We start from the raw sequence: 12,527 nt of genomic DNA on the forward strand, positions 1-12,527 counted from the left end.
TACTAAGGCAAAAATAGGCGTTTAAAGCACCCTAGATTTCTAAATTTTTATCCTCCCTCACGATTTACGAGTTCTTGAAATACCAAGAAAAAAATGAGCTTGTAAAGCGCATTGAATCTCCTTGGATTTCTTTCTTAAGAAATTTAGTTACAATCGAACCAAGTAAAACTGATGGGATTAGAAAACACCAACACCATAGCAATTATAAGACAAACACCAAGCAGCTTACCTTAGGTAGGGCGTACTAGGGGTGCTAACACCTTCCCTTTACGCAACCAGTCCCTTTCCTTAGAATTTCTGAAAGACCAGTTAGGTTTCCTAGTGACCATAATACTAGGTGGCGACTCCCTTCTACACAAATAATAAAACTAAGAGACCCCGGAATCAATCGACGGTCGCCGCGACGCCGCGCTCCACTCACGAAGGTGCGACATAGATCTATATTAGGAACAAACCATACCAAATTTAAAAGTTTAAAACTCTAAATTCATTTATTAGAAGGTACACTTTCAATTAGCTTGAATTAGCCAATGAAGAGGAGACTAATTAAAGACAAGATGTTATCAAGTTCATTGTGACAAATGAGGTATAAACAAGTTATGAGGATAGTTGATCCTTGTAGAGAAGATGTTTCTCGGTAAAATAATGGTGGTTGAAGCTTCTAAGGTGGTTGGAGATATCACATTAAATCGTTTGAAAGTGGCATTTCAAGCATCTTTTGTTTGATGAAGAAGATGATAACAAGAGATAAGTGATATAATATTTACCTAAACCCTAAAAATTAAGGTTTTTAATTGGAATTTTGTAAATTTCAATTTGGTCCCTTTTTCCAATTTCAACACACCCTCAATTGACCTAAAAACTATCTAATTTTTTCAATTGCACACCTGGAAACCTATATTTAAGTCCTTTAAGTTAAGCATTTTTTGCACTTTGATCTTTGGTTTCTAAATTATGCAATTTGACCTTTATCAACTATCAGACTTTCAATTTCTTTCAAATTGACCAGTGATTTGCTTAATTTCAGTCCCTAAACTTACATATCTTTTGTGCTTTAGTCTTTGGGGTTGAAATTCTTCAATCTGACCCTCAATAAGCCTTTAATCTTTTATTTTTTCCAATTAAACTCCTAACTACACCAATTTAGCCTTTCCAAGTTTTAATTGTGTCCCTAATCTTTCAATCTTTGCTAACTTATCTAAATTAGACCTTCAAACTTGAATTATCTTCAATTGAGTCCTTGATTGAATCAATAAAAAACCTATTAAAAGTTAAATTAATTCCTTGAACTTCATTAATTCTTTTAATTTTAGCCAAATTAACTTTTTAAATTAATGTTTCTAAATTAAATCTAAGCCAATTAAACCCATTAAAATTTTAATGAAGTCCTTAAACTTAACTAATTTTTCTAATTTTGATCAAGTTCGATTTCAAACTCCAGTTTCTTTCTGTTAAGTCTTTCTTTATCTCATCGTGCCAAAATATCCTAGTCTAGTTATTTTAGTTTGTTGTGGCTCGAGAGCTTATCTCCTTATGTTCCAAAAATATTCTTGGATTTTAATTTTTTTATTTTTGAATAAAAATAAAATGTATTTTTTATAAAATAATTTTTAAGGGATCCAAAATTAAATTATGACAATGATTTTATGCAGTTCAGGTATTTTATCAGCTCATTTTCATAACTAATTTAAATAATAAATAGAGTGTTGCACATTGTGGTGTCTTTTACGATTGCAGTTTAAAAAAAAATAGGTCTAAGAAAAATATTTTTAGTTATTGTTTTAAAATGGTAGGTTTAAAAATATATGTTTAATTAAAACTATTGTGAGATGAATTTCTGCCTGTAAAATAAATAAAAAAACAAATTTCTATAAATAAAAAGCAGATTATTTTAACTTTAATAAAATCAATATTTGAAATGAAATTATATATAGAACCTAGTGCAAAAGGAAGAAATTATTTAACTAAATGAACAATTTTTTTCCTCAATTGTTGGATTAAAAAATAAAAGCTACCACAATAACAAATATCTCATAACCAAATAAACATGAGCCACTTGATACTTAGCCCAAGAGCATGCCCTTATTTGATATTATCTTCATTGCTTAGAATATTTTTATTTATTTAGATATTATATAAAAAACTACAAGAAATAGATGTTTCACTATGCAAGAAACATTATGTACACAATCACAAATCATTGTGGATTTCATGTGTTTTTTTTTTTTTTGTCATTTTGGTCATTAAAGTTCTTCTCTGTAATTGGATCTTTTTATGGCAAAATTGATAATCAATTTGTTAAAAAATAAAAGCATTGAAACTCTTGGAACCAAAGTGAAAAACTCTAAGAAACTAAATGTTAATTTCAAATTTAACACTGAAAAGTTAACTTTATTTCTTCTACTTGCTAATTGATACAATTATAGTCCCTTTGATTTTTAAAATTCATTTTTAATCCACAACTTTATTTTCTTTATTTTTTAGATTTTTTGGTTTATAAGAGAGAGAGAGAGAGAGACAAAGTCACTAAATTTATATTGAAGAAAAAGAGAGAGAGAGAAAGTCACTAGATTTCTATTGAGGAGAGTTGTTAGCATCATTTTCAACCAAGAAAAAGATTGTTGTTTTTATCGATGAGTTCTCTTTCAAGTTTCACGTGGTTATTCCTTGCCCTTAACCTTGTGTAGGAGGGTAGATATGAGGTAAGTGGCTTTTTTTTTTAATCCAAGTTGATTTTGGATTTTTGATCAATATTTGGGTTATTTAAGTCAATACAATCCTTTTTTTTTTCTCTAATATTTTACTCTTAATTCCATTCAAATAGATTGGTAAAAAAAATAATTTGACAATTCTTGTATTAGATGCCGTTAAATTTTTATTTTTTATTAGATCACAAACTTTTTTTATTATATTAGCAAACACTCTTTTTAAGCAACTCCTCATAAATTTTCTTATAAAAAATAATTTATCTAATCACTAATTTTTTTTAGTGTTGTTTGATTCAATATCATTTGATTTTTTATTTATTTTTTAGAAATTTTCTAGCATTATTTTTTAAAAATATTAGTAGAGATTTTTTTCAAAAATCTTCTTTTTATTTATATCAAATCAAGTTTTAACCAAGTCATATCAAGTCAACTCCAACACTAATTTGAAATCTAAGCTAGGTAAAATCCTAGATCAGAGGTCTCTCAACTTCTCAACTGTGTATTTAGTTATCATTAGCAACTCTTTTTAATATTTACTAACCCTTTTAATCATTTATCAGTTTTTTAAATGGATGCATAAATGGTTTGACTTGCTATAACATACATTGACAAAGAATATATTTTGTTAACAAAAACTTGATATGGAACCATGGCTCTACTCTTAACACTAGGGATATTAAAATATATTTTTTCTCCTTTATTTTCATCAAATTTTAATTCATGCTTCGGTAAGCTGTTGTTTTTAAAAAAATTGTGCTTAAGTCAAATGCCAAAAAAAGGAAAAAAGTTGTTAGGTAATGAGGTTTTAACTAAAAAAAATCTTATTTTTAACTTACTTGAAATCATTTAGTTTTTTTTTATTAACTCTAATTTCTTTAACATTTTTATAAGATTATTAAAAAAGATATTTAAAACAAATATTGAAAAAAATATATTAATTCATAATTTTTCTTCTAATTTCTTACCATTTTTATAATATTATTAAAGTTTTTATTAAAATAATTATTAAAATAAAATATATTGATTCATAATTTTTCATGACAGTGTAAAATGCTTTGTCAATATGCTTACATCTTTTTCTTGCATTAACAAAAATAATGTTTTAACCAGCGGTGAAGCATTGGTACCCAGCTAATATTAACAATTTTGAATAGACTAGTCAAAACACAACCTCCTTAAAAATCAATGTAATATAGAATTCATATTGCTTACATAGAATTAGATACGAAACTTTATTATCTATTGAAATATCTTGTATTCGAAATACTAGTCAAATTAATTGTGTAATGTATTTGTGCATGAATAATTTTTGTGTAAAAAATTTAATTTGAGTTAATAACAATAAAATTGTATATCTTTATTTGATGATCAAATAATCATTTAGGCTTTTTTTTCAACAAAATTTTGTATATTTTCTCAATCAAATTAACTTTGATTTTTTTATAAAAAACCATTTTTATATATAGTTAAAAATAGTCTTGGTGTATGCGATTTGCCGACGAGCCATATTATTTTTTAAACCAAATGATATAACATTCTATTTATATTGACCAAAAAGAACTATAAATGCAGTTTTGTAATAGTTTTTTGGATGAATTTGAATTTGTCAAAATCCTAACTTTCTATCAAACTTTAAAAATATAAATGCAGAAAGTAATTTTTATAACAAATCTATTTTTTATTTTGGAATCAAATAGATGATTCATTTTAATTTTTTGTTTAAGGGCTTGTGATTTAGAATCATCATTGGTATGCCTCATTCAATTTCAGAATTTTATTTAACATAAAAAGCTACAAGCAACCAAGGTGGCCCAAACTTTTATATAAGACCTTTAGACTCTAGATACTAAATTTTAAGTCTACAATGTTATTCTAATTTAGCATTCATCTGAATAGATCTTGCTTTTGTAAGTATTTGTTTTTTATTAAAACTTTTATCATATAAGAGATCATTGTGTTTTTTCTTCCAGAAGGCATTTGGTAAATTAAGAAAAAGATTATTTTTTTATTTAAAAAAATATGAAATTCTTTTTGTAAAATAGGACTTTGTAACTAATTTTTAATTTTTTTTAAAAAAAAGCTTCTTGTTTAAGATGAATGAGATCAACTTCTTTTTCTTGAATCAATCCATTGATGTGATGAGTATAAATAGAACATGTTTTGATCAAATTAAAATTTCTAGTCTTTGAATTTTCTAAGGAAGAAAAAACAAGTTTCAAACCATTTATTTTTAAAAAAATACTTTCATGATAAGTTTTGTAAGGAGTAATTATGTCAATAAAAGAAGTAAAAAGAATAACAATATTATTAATATTATTTGTAATAACAAAGAAATTTTTTATATAAAATCCATTATTAAAAATCGATGCTTGAGTTTGTACTTAATAGCTAATTTAGTATAATTTGTTGCATAAATTTTTTTAGAAGTGTTTTATAAAAATCATTTTGGAGTTATTCTTTCTTTAATACAATTCAAATTTGCAATTGTAATAAACAAGACAATAGTGTCTATTTTTAAATCATTTGAAAAGATCAATGTAATTTTTGTGATATACTTTTTTGAAGTTTTTTAGTTAAAACATGCAGAAAGTCTTCTGAAACATGCTCAATATTTGACAATGCATGACTCTCTAGGGTTTTTTTTTTGAATTCTAATTCAAAATCAGACCAACTCTTTAACTTTACAAGAAGGTGTTGTAAAATAATAGATTCTTTTTATTGGGCCTATTTAAGATTTTGTAGTTCAATCTTAAAGTTTTTTTTTTCCAAACAATAGTTTTAGGATAGTAACAATATGTTTAAATTATTTTTTTTTGTTAAGAATTTTGGTAAGGTCACGGGTATTTATACTGGTTGATGGTAACAATAATTATTTTTTAATAGATTATGGTGTTTCTAGTTTATCACAAATACTCACAAGTTTGTCTAGATACATTTTTTTTTATAATTGAGAATCATCAAGATTTTTTATAGCTTCAAGAATAAATTCTTGATATTTGGATAGGACATTTATTTGTTTTGAAGTAGTATGGGTTAAATGTTCTTAGTCAAAACTAGATATTTATAACTTATCTATTTGGAAGGGTTCTTCAGAAGAGTTGGAAGAGTTTGTCTCAGAATTAGTGGCATTAGTGGCATCGTATAACTTTTTAGTTTAATTGAAGTTCATGGAGTTTGATATTTATTCAGCAAAACCTAGATGTATGACTTTTTTTGTTATATTTGTGATAGGTAATATTTTTAAGTCAAATTTGGGTTTGGGTTTTAACTAAGAATATTTCGTGGGTTTTCTATTTATCTTTTTGTAGTAGGGCTTAGTTTTGATATAAAAACTTTTTATGTATTTGTGTGGTGGCTTATTGAGTGTTCTGTTAGGTTTGGAAAAGTTCCCACCATAGGTTGGCTTCTGTAAGGATAAGTCAAATTGTTGACAAAATATACCTAGTTCTTGTCTAGATCATCTATCACTGCCTTGTCTAATGTTGTTTTCGTTGCTTCTTGTTGTATTGCTCAGTCCGTCATGTTAAAACTGGAAAACAAGTGGTTGATGATGAGAAAATCCAAGTGATGGCTGTTGTTCTTATGTTTAGGATGGAGAAGTCGCGTGAGTGGTGTTATCAATAGTTGTGGATCAAGGCTAGTTAGAAGAGACTGGGAAAGTGCGGTGGTGCATGGCTTGGTGGTGGAGAAAGAGGGAAAAGAGGGTTGTTTTGTTGGAAGTACAGGAGATTTGGCCGGAAACCACCCAGGTTGCAGGAGAGAAGAAAGCGTGGAACCCCATCTCTTCTTTTTTTTCAGAAAGAGTTATTCTTTTTTATTTTTGAAAATATACTAGAAAAGATGTCAAAAATAGATTATGACATCATGACATGCACATTGCCAAAACTTATGACAATATAAACAACCATGAGTCCTGAAGCATAGTTATCACATCTAACCCAGAATCTGACCTCGTGAACGTGTAGGAGACAAGTCCTCCAATCATCGGATCAACCCACTCTCTTATTTGACAATTGGGCTTTCTAAAAACACATCAAACGAATTGAACTATCAAGTTCTCTTCCAAAAAGTTCTATAGCACTCACAATTTTCTTAGGATATGAACTAATACTCTGATGGATTGTCAGAGGAAAGAAAGAGCGGCTATGAAGGACAAACTAGGAAGAGATTTCCACTGCAAAAAACTTTCAATTTCAGCCAAAACGAGATCTTATCCAACTGAGAAATTCTTTCCTCGGCACATCGTTGATTATCCAAGTGGGTTACTTCTATCATTTTGAGCTGGGAATGCATTTCTATTAAAGGGGTCATTGTGGGTATTAGCTTGAAGCTAATTATAAATGTATAATGGGTTAAGTCATCCAATTTACAGCAGTGGTTCCTTTTCCCAGCAGCTTTGGCCAGCCAGTACGCTGCTGCATTTATTTTTCCTATTATGAAGGGGGTGAAGTCTCCAACTTGCTGATTTGTATATAACCATTGACACGATCCAAACAACTGACAGACATGAACTTGAACTAAGAAAAGAAATGGAGTATAACCAAGAGAAAAACCTCGTTTAAAAGGGCCTTGGGACTATATATTCATGCCAAGTTGTCATATTACCACTCTAAAAATTGTGGTACCATTAGTCCTTGAAATACCCTTGGCAACTCTCCACCAAGACCATACAGCTAAACGGCAGAAAAAGTTTTCACCAGTATCATGTAACATATGACAACACATCTTTGGTCACAATAATCTAAGTACTGCTTAAATCCTAAGTAAAGGGATGGCCTCAGAAGACAATTATGGTCAACCATGTTTTATGAAATCTTTCCAATTCATTTTGTCAAACTATCCACATATTGCACATAAATAACTTAGCACATATATCCATTTCTGAAGACAAAAGGATGGAAATGAAATAGATCACTCGAAAGTGAAAATACATTCATGTATTCTGGGACACAGTCTTGCACCAATTTTATCGAATTGCTCCAACCAAATTGGCACCATCAAGCTTTGCATCTTCCAAATGCTGTGGTAGAAACAAGATATTAGATGTTGGATTGCAAAGCAATCCCTGCAAATGCGAATCAAGACTGGAGATCTAAACCAGAATATGCACATGGTGACCAAACTCTGGATCACATTAAATCTTCTTTGACCTTAGAGCTCTCAGCTCAAAAAATCAATCTTCATTTGTTTATATAAAAAGCTTGTAGCCAGTCTCTTTCACAAAAACTAATTTCAAGTAGGATTATGCAACTTGAGGAATTTGAGGACGATCCATAAAAAGCGTTATTTATTTAATTTGATAAAAATGAAAACTGGTAAGCAGAGAATACTGAGATGTTACGCGTAAAAATCAGTGTTCTTAATATCATTGTCATAATGGCACACTACATTGACAAACATTCTAATTAATTATCTGCTTGCTGGGTAACGGAACTCACACATTGTCTGAATGGTTAGAAAGTCTAATTAATCTAAATTATCAATCCCTACACTGGACAGAGAACAATTACTAACCAGCATTGCCATGTTCTTGTTCTTTGACATTATTGCACTTCAAATGCACCATCAAAATATCTTTGATTCAACGCAATTTATTTTCTGTATATATTATTTCATTATACAAATTTCTGCATGAACAATTTGGTTCAGTGGTGGCAAGTTCTGCTGATATTCATGACCTAAGCAAGCACTATCATATGTTGTGACACAAATGACTAAATCTTTAGTCTGTCTCTGTCAATCTCTCAGCAGAAATATTATTTATCTTATGAAAATATTGATGCAACATGCAGTAAAAATTTTAGCATTCCCCGTGAATCTTGCACATGTTTAAATGCTCACCATTATCAGCATTGATATCAACATCAACAGACCTTTCTTTTTTCCTTTCCAGGAATTGGAACGCAATAGGTTTAAAGAAAAAGAGGTGTTCACCAAATGATGCAAACAATCACTTAAGCAGATTAAGAATCTAAAAATCATTGACATCATAGAAGCAAATTTACTTTAGGCACCTCGGAATTCAAGAACAATGCCATTCCATCTCCAAGCACATATTGATTGAGAGGCCAAGTAAAAGTAAGGTTTTCTAAACATACAAATCAGTTGTTACTTACTGTATTTTGAAGATTGACATGTCGTAGATAAGCCCGTTGAAGATTTGCACCCTTTAGATTGGCATTATTCAATTTTGCACCCTGAAATATGTCAGTTTCAACAGGTTAGACTTAACAGCTACACGAGTTGGGAAAGAAACTTGATTCTGCAGGGACATCCCTTCCTGCAGCCATTCATATTCTGCTACATCCACTAATAAACTGCTTCAGGCCCCCATTTTTTTTCACACATTTGATTTCACCTCAAAAGCACGCCTTATTATCATTTTATATTTACATTCATGGTTTCAACATTGCAAATGTTTCTACCTTCAGATTGGCTCCTTCTAGATTCGCTCCTTCCAAGTTGGCATTAGTGAGATCAGCAGTCTGAAATTAGGTAACTGATCAGGATAATATATGAAAACAACCTCCAGGCCAGAAACAAATATAGGCTCATGCCTCATGTTTTACATTATGCATAAATCCATAAACAATTTCAATTAGATTCAGATTGGCTCCTTCTAGATTAGCTCCTTCCAAGTTGGCATTAGTGAGATCAGCAGTCTGAAATTAGGTAACTGATCAGGATAATATATGAAAACAACCTCCAGGCCAGAAACAAATATAGGCTCATGCCTCATGTTTTACATTATGCATAAATCCATAAACAATTTCAATTAGATTTACTTCTATGAGCCATAAAGAGCAATATCAAATAACCAAATTATGGTTAAAAAAAAACACAAGGAAGAAGAGACCCATTCCTATTGATATTTCTTCTCCATATGAAGCATGTTATCATTTTTGCCTCCTAATAACAATATGGACTTTTGTTTGATAAATAAGAAAGTAAATGTTTCTAGCAAGTACTTTACACATAATGGCAATTGAGTTCAAGGAATAATAAGATGCCTTAGATATTACGTTAGTTGGTGGTACACAATGATTATCATTCGATTCTGCTCGTCCAATATTTTAATTATTGGATCCCTTAATCGGCAGGTTGAACTAGATTTCCTAATTCAAGCAACCAAAGCACAGAGTGTGAACCAGAATCAAGCCCTGTTCTCACAGTCAATGAACATTGAAGGAATCACACCAGAATCACCAGCTAATTAGTATGGTCACTCAATAGAGTGAAGAGAAAACAGGTGCAGATATGAAATTCAGTTACTTCAAAGATTAACAGATGCTGAACCTGTAAGTGTGCAGAGCTCAGATCTGCTCCACAAAAACTGCAATCAACCAGACAAGCATCTGCAACAGAACATGAAATGAAAGTAAGTAGTTTCCTACAGAGATTTCTATGAGCATTACAAATTAAGCAATAGCATCTTTGATAATTATTAAAGCAAATCACACCAAGAGGATGGGGAATTTCGAGGAAAAAAAAAGCAAAATTTTAATGTCAATAATATTAAGCAAGCATGAAATGGTCAGGTCAAGGTTTCCACTTGAAGGTATGAAGAATTTTTATACACAAAAAAATAATGTTCAAGAAAATCTAATTAGGTTAAATAAGATGCTAGAATAGTCACACAAATTAAATAAGATGCTAGAATAGTCACACAAATTAGTGATTAGATTCAAGAAATAAATTATATGTCATGGAATTGAAGCCACAGGCCTGTTAATATGCAACAGTGCGATTGGCGATAGTCATATTAGCCTTGAGTAGAGAAACTGGTTAAAGCATCCTATTCAATAATCAATATCATAAGAATTACTAAAAACATTACCTTGTAGGTTTGCACTCTTAAGGTTGGCACCTGCTAATAAAGCGCCTCGGAGATTTGCACCAGTAAATTCACATCTTCCCTAGGCATGAAACAGTCATCAAGAAAGCATTCTATAACACTAGTTCACAAACGGATCCAGTTTTGGTTTGAGTGTCTTACTCCCGCAAAGTTGCATTGTGGAATATGGAACCCTCAGCATCCACATCCTGTGATGTCAATTTAAAGGTTTCAATATGATCCATTAAAGAGATAAAGTGGGAAAGGAGCTGATCACAGATAACAACTATGTGATATTTCTCAGATAGCTAAAAGCAGCGTGTGGTAAAGGAGCTAATCACAGAGAACAAATATGTGTGTGTGTGTGGGTGGGTGGGTGGGTGGGGAGGGATTTGACCAAATAAGGCTTAGAAGGGTTATAATGTAATTTATAGTTGTATATGAATTGGCTAAGACATGTTATAAGAAAGCTTTATATATGTGTGTGTGTGTGTGTGTGTGGGTGTGTGGGTGGGTGGGTGTGGAAGTGGGAGTGTGTGTGCATGGGCATGGGCGTTTGTTCATCAGAAGAAACACATGATCATCAATCCAGAATAATACTGCCCTCCCCAATCTTGATTCCTTTTTTCCCTATATCAAATTGAATATCCACAATGCTAAAGTCAAATCATAATTTATCCCCAGTTATTATATGAACCCTGCTAGAACTTTTGTTCTTACTTAGAAAATGAAAGTAAACATGTAATGGGAAAGAACAGTGACTGCTTCAGCTTAAACAATGAGCACAAGAATTCAAGACATGCATTATAAGGTAGAGGGAATTCATTGCAGTGACCATAGTGTGAGTTCCAAGGAAGTACAGGGAAAAGACAGTGATGAAGTTGTTAGGGACAGGGTGGATTACAGGTATGTGAAATTACACTCACCCGGAATTTTGCACACTGTAGGTTTGCACGAGAGAAGAATACATTTTTCAGAGATGCATAGCTGAAGTCAACATATGAGAGGTCCTGCATCTCAATAAACCACACATCAGAGGATACAATCATTTACTTTAAAATCTAAGCAAGCCAGCTTTCTGTAATATTTTTTTTTTTGTCCTTCACAAGTTGTTCCTAAAACAGTTGGAGTTGAAGAAGACAGCATGAAATCACAACTGTCTTTTGACAAAAGTTATACTTTCTCTAAAAAAAACTCCAACAGTACAAATAACAAATGAATCTATTGGTTGATTTCAGAGAGACACATCTGCCAAGGATAAACATAAGAAAGCAAGAGAAAACCTTCCAAGAACTCCAAACCCAAAAGACTTACCAGTTTAGAGAGATCAAGGCCAGAAAAATTAACTCCTCGAAACTTCACTTTCTGATATTGTACACATTTGATGATATCTGCCCGTGTCAATTCAGCTTCCAACTCATCACCTTCCCTTCTCCTAGTCAGAACAGAATTGATTTCTTCTACGAGACCCTGATATATAAGGTCACAGAGGGGCAAAAAAAGGAAAGTCAGAAACATTAGGGATATGGTTGACATTTCTTTTCCTGAGCATTGCTATCCACATGAATCTAAATGCATGCATATGGATCTCTCAGTTTTCAGGGATGAGCAATGAAACTCATTACAGAACAATGCAATGTAAAAATAGATTAGCAGAGAAAATAGAAAACATAAAAATTTGACTCCACCAATCTAATAATTGGAAACAACTTTCCTATCAAAATCTCAGGGTCATACTTTCCCACATGTCAAGAAATGCAACCTAGCACTACATGTCACGCAATGACTTCCAGTTCTTTCAAAAATTTATGCAGATATTTTAGAAAGGTGTTTACAGGGGAAGTCATGTGAAGTTTCTAAAATCTGCACGCTCCTTTTTGAAAAAGCCTGCATGCAAGCTCAGGAGATCTCCCGCTGCCTGATGTGCAGGGAAATTATTGTCCTTTCAAAAAATGCAATATAGAACAATCCCCCCCCCCCCAAAA

The 12,527-nt window shown here is 31.3% G+C and overlaps 1 protein-coding gene across 1 annotated transcript; it reads right to left on the reverse strand.

The window, feature by feature from the left end:
* Positions 1-7,457: 7,457 nt before the first annotated feature.
* LOC105118651 (FH protein interacting protein FIP2-like) lies at positions 7,458-12,093 on the reverse strand. The gene is made up of 8 exons (XM_011016637.1): positions 11,857-12,093; positions 11,469-11,552; positions 10,705-10,751; positions 10,546-10,619; positions 10,005-10,063; positions 9,134-9,193; positions 8,825-8,905; positions 7,458-7,728 (listed from the first exon to the last, which is right to left on the reverse strand). Exons 1-8 carry the CDS (start codon positions 12,076-12,078, stop codon positions 7,675-7,677), a joined length of 681 nt encoding a protein of 226 aa, XP_011014939.1. The 5' UTR covers positions 12,079-12,093; the 3' UTR covers positions 7,458-7,674.
* Between the last annotated feature and the right edge of the window lie 434 nt (positions 12,094-12,527).

The sequence above is a fragment of the Populus euphratica genome, unplaced genomic scaffold (genome assembly GCF_000495115.2).
Source record: "Populus euphratica unplaced genomic scaffold, PopEup_1.0 scaffold2037.1, whole genome shotgun sequence".
Classification (NCBI taxonomy): Eukaryota; Viridiplantae; Streptophyta; class Magnoliopsida; order Malpighiales; family Salicaceae; genus Populus; species Populus euphratica.

Bases quoted from the DNA above. Each gene is read 5' to 3' on its own strand.
- LOC105118651 (XM_011016637.1), bottom strand. From the start codon at position 12,078: ATGTCAACCATATCCCTAATGTTTCTGACTTTCCTTTTTTTGCCCCTC. The intron at 11,553-11,856 runs GTAAGTCTTTTG...ATTGAGATGCAG, and splicing joins GCCTTGATCTCTCTAAACTG to GACCTCTCATATGTTGACTT. The intron at 8,906-9,133 runs GTAGAAACATTT...GACATATTTCAG, and splicing joins TAGAAGGAGCCAATCTGAAG to GGTGCAAAATTGAATAATGC.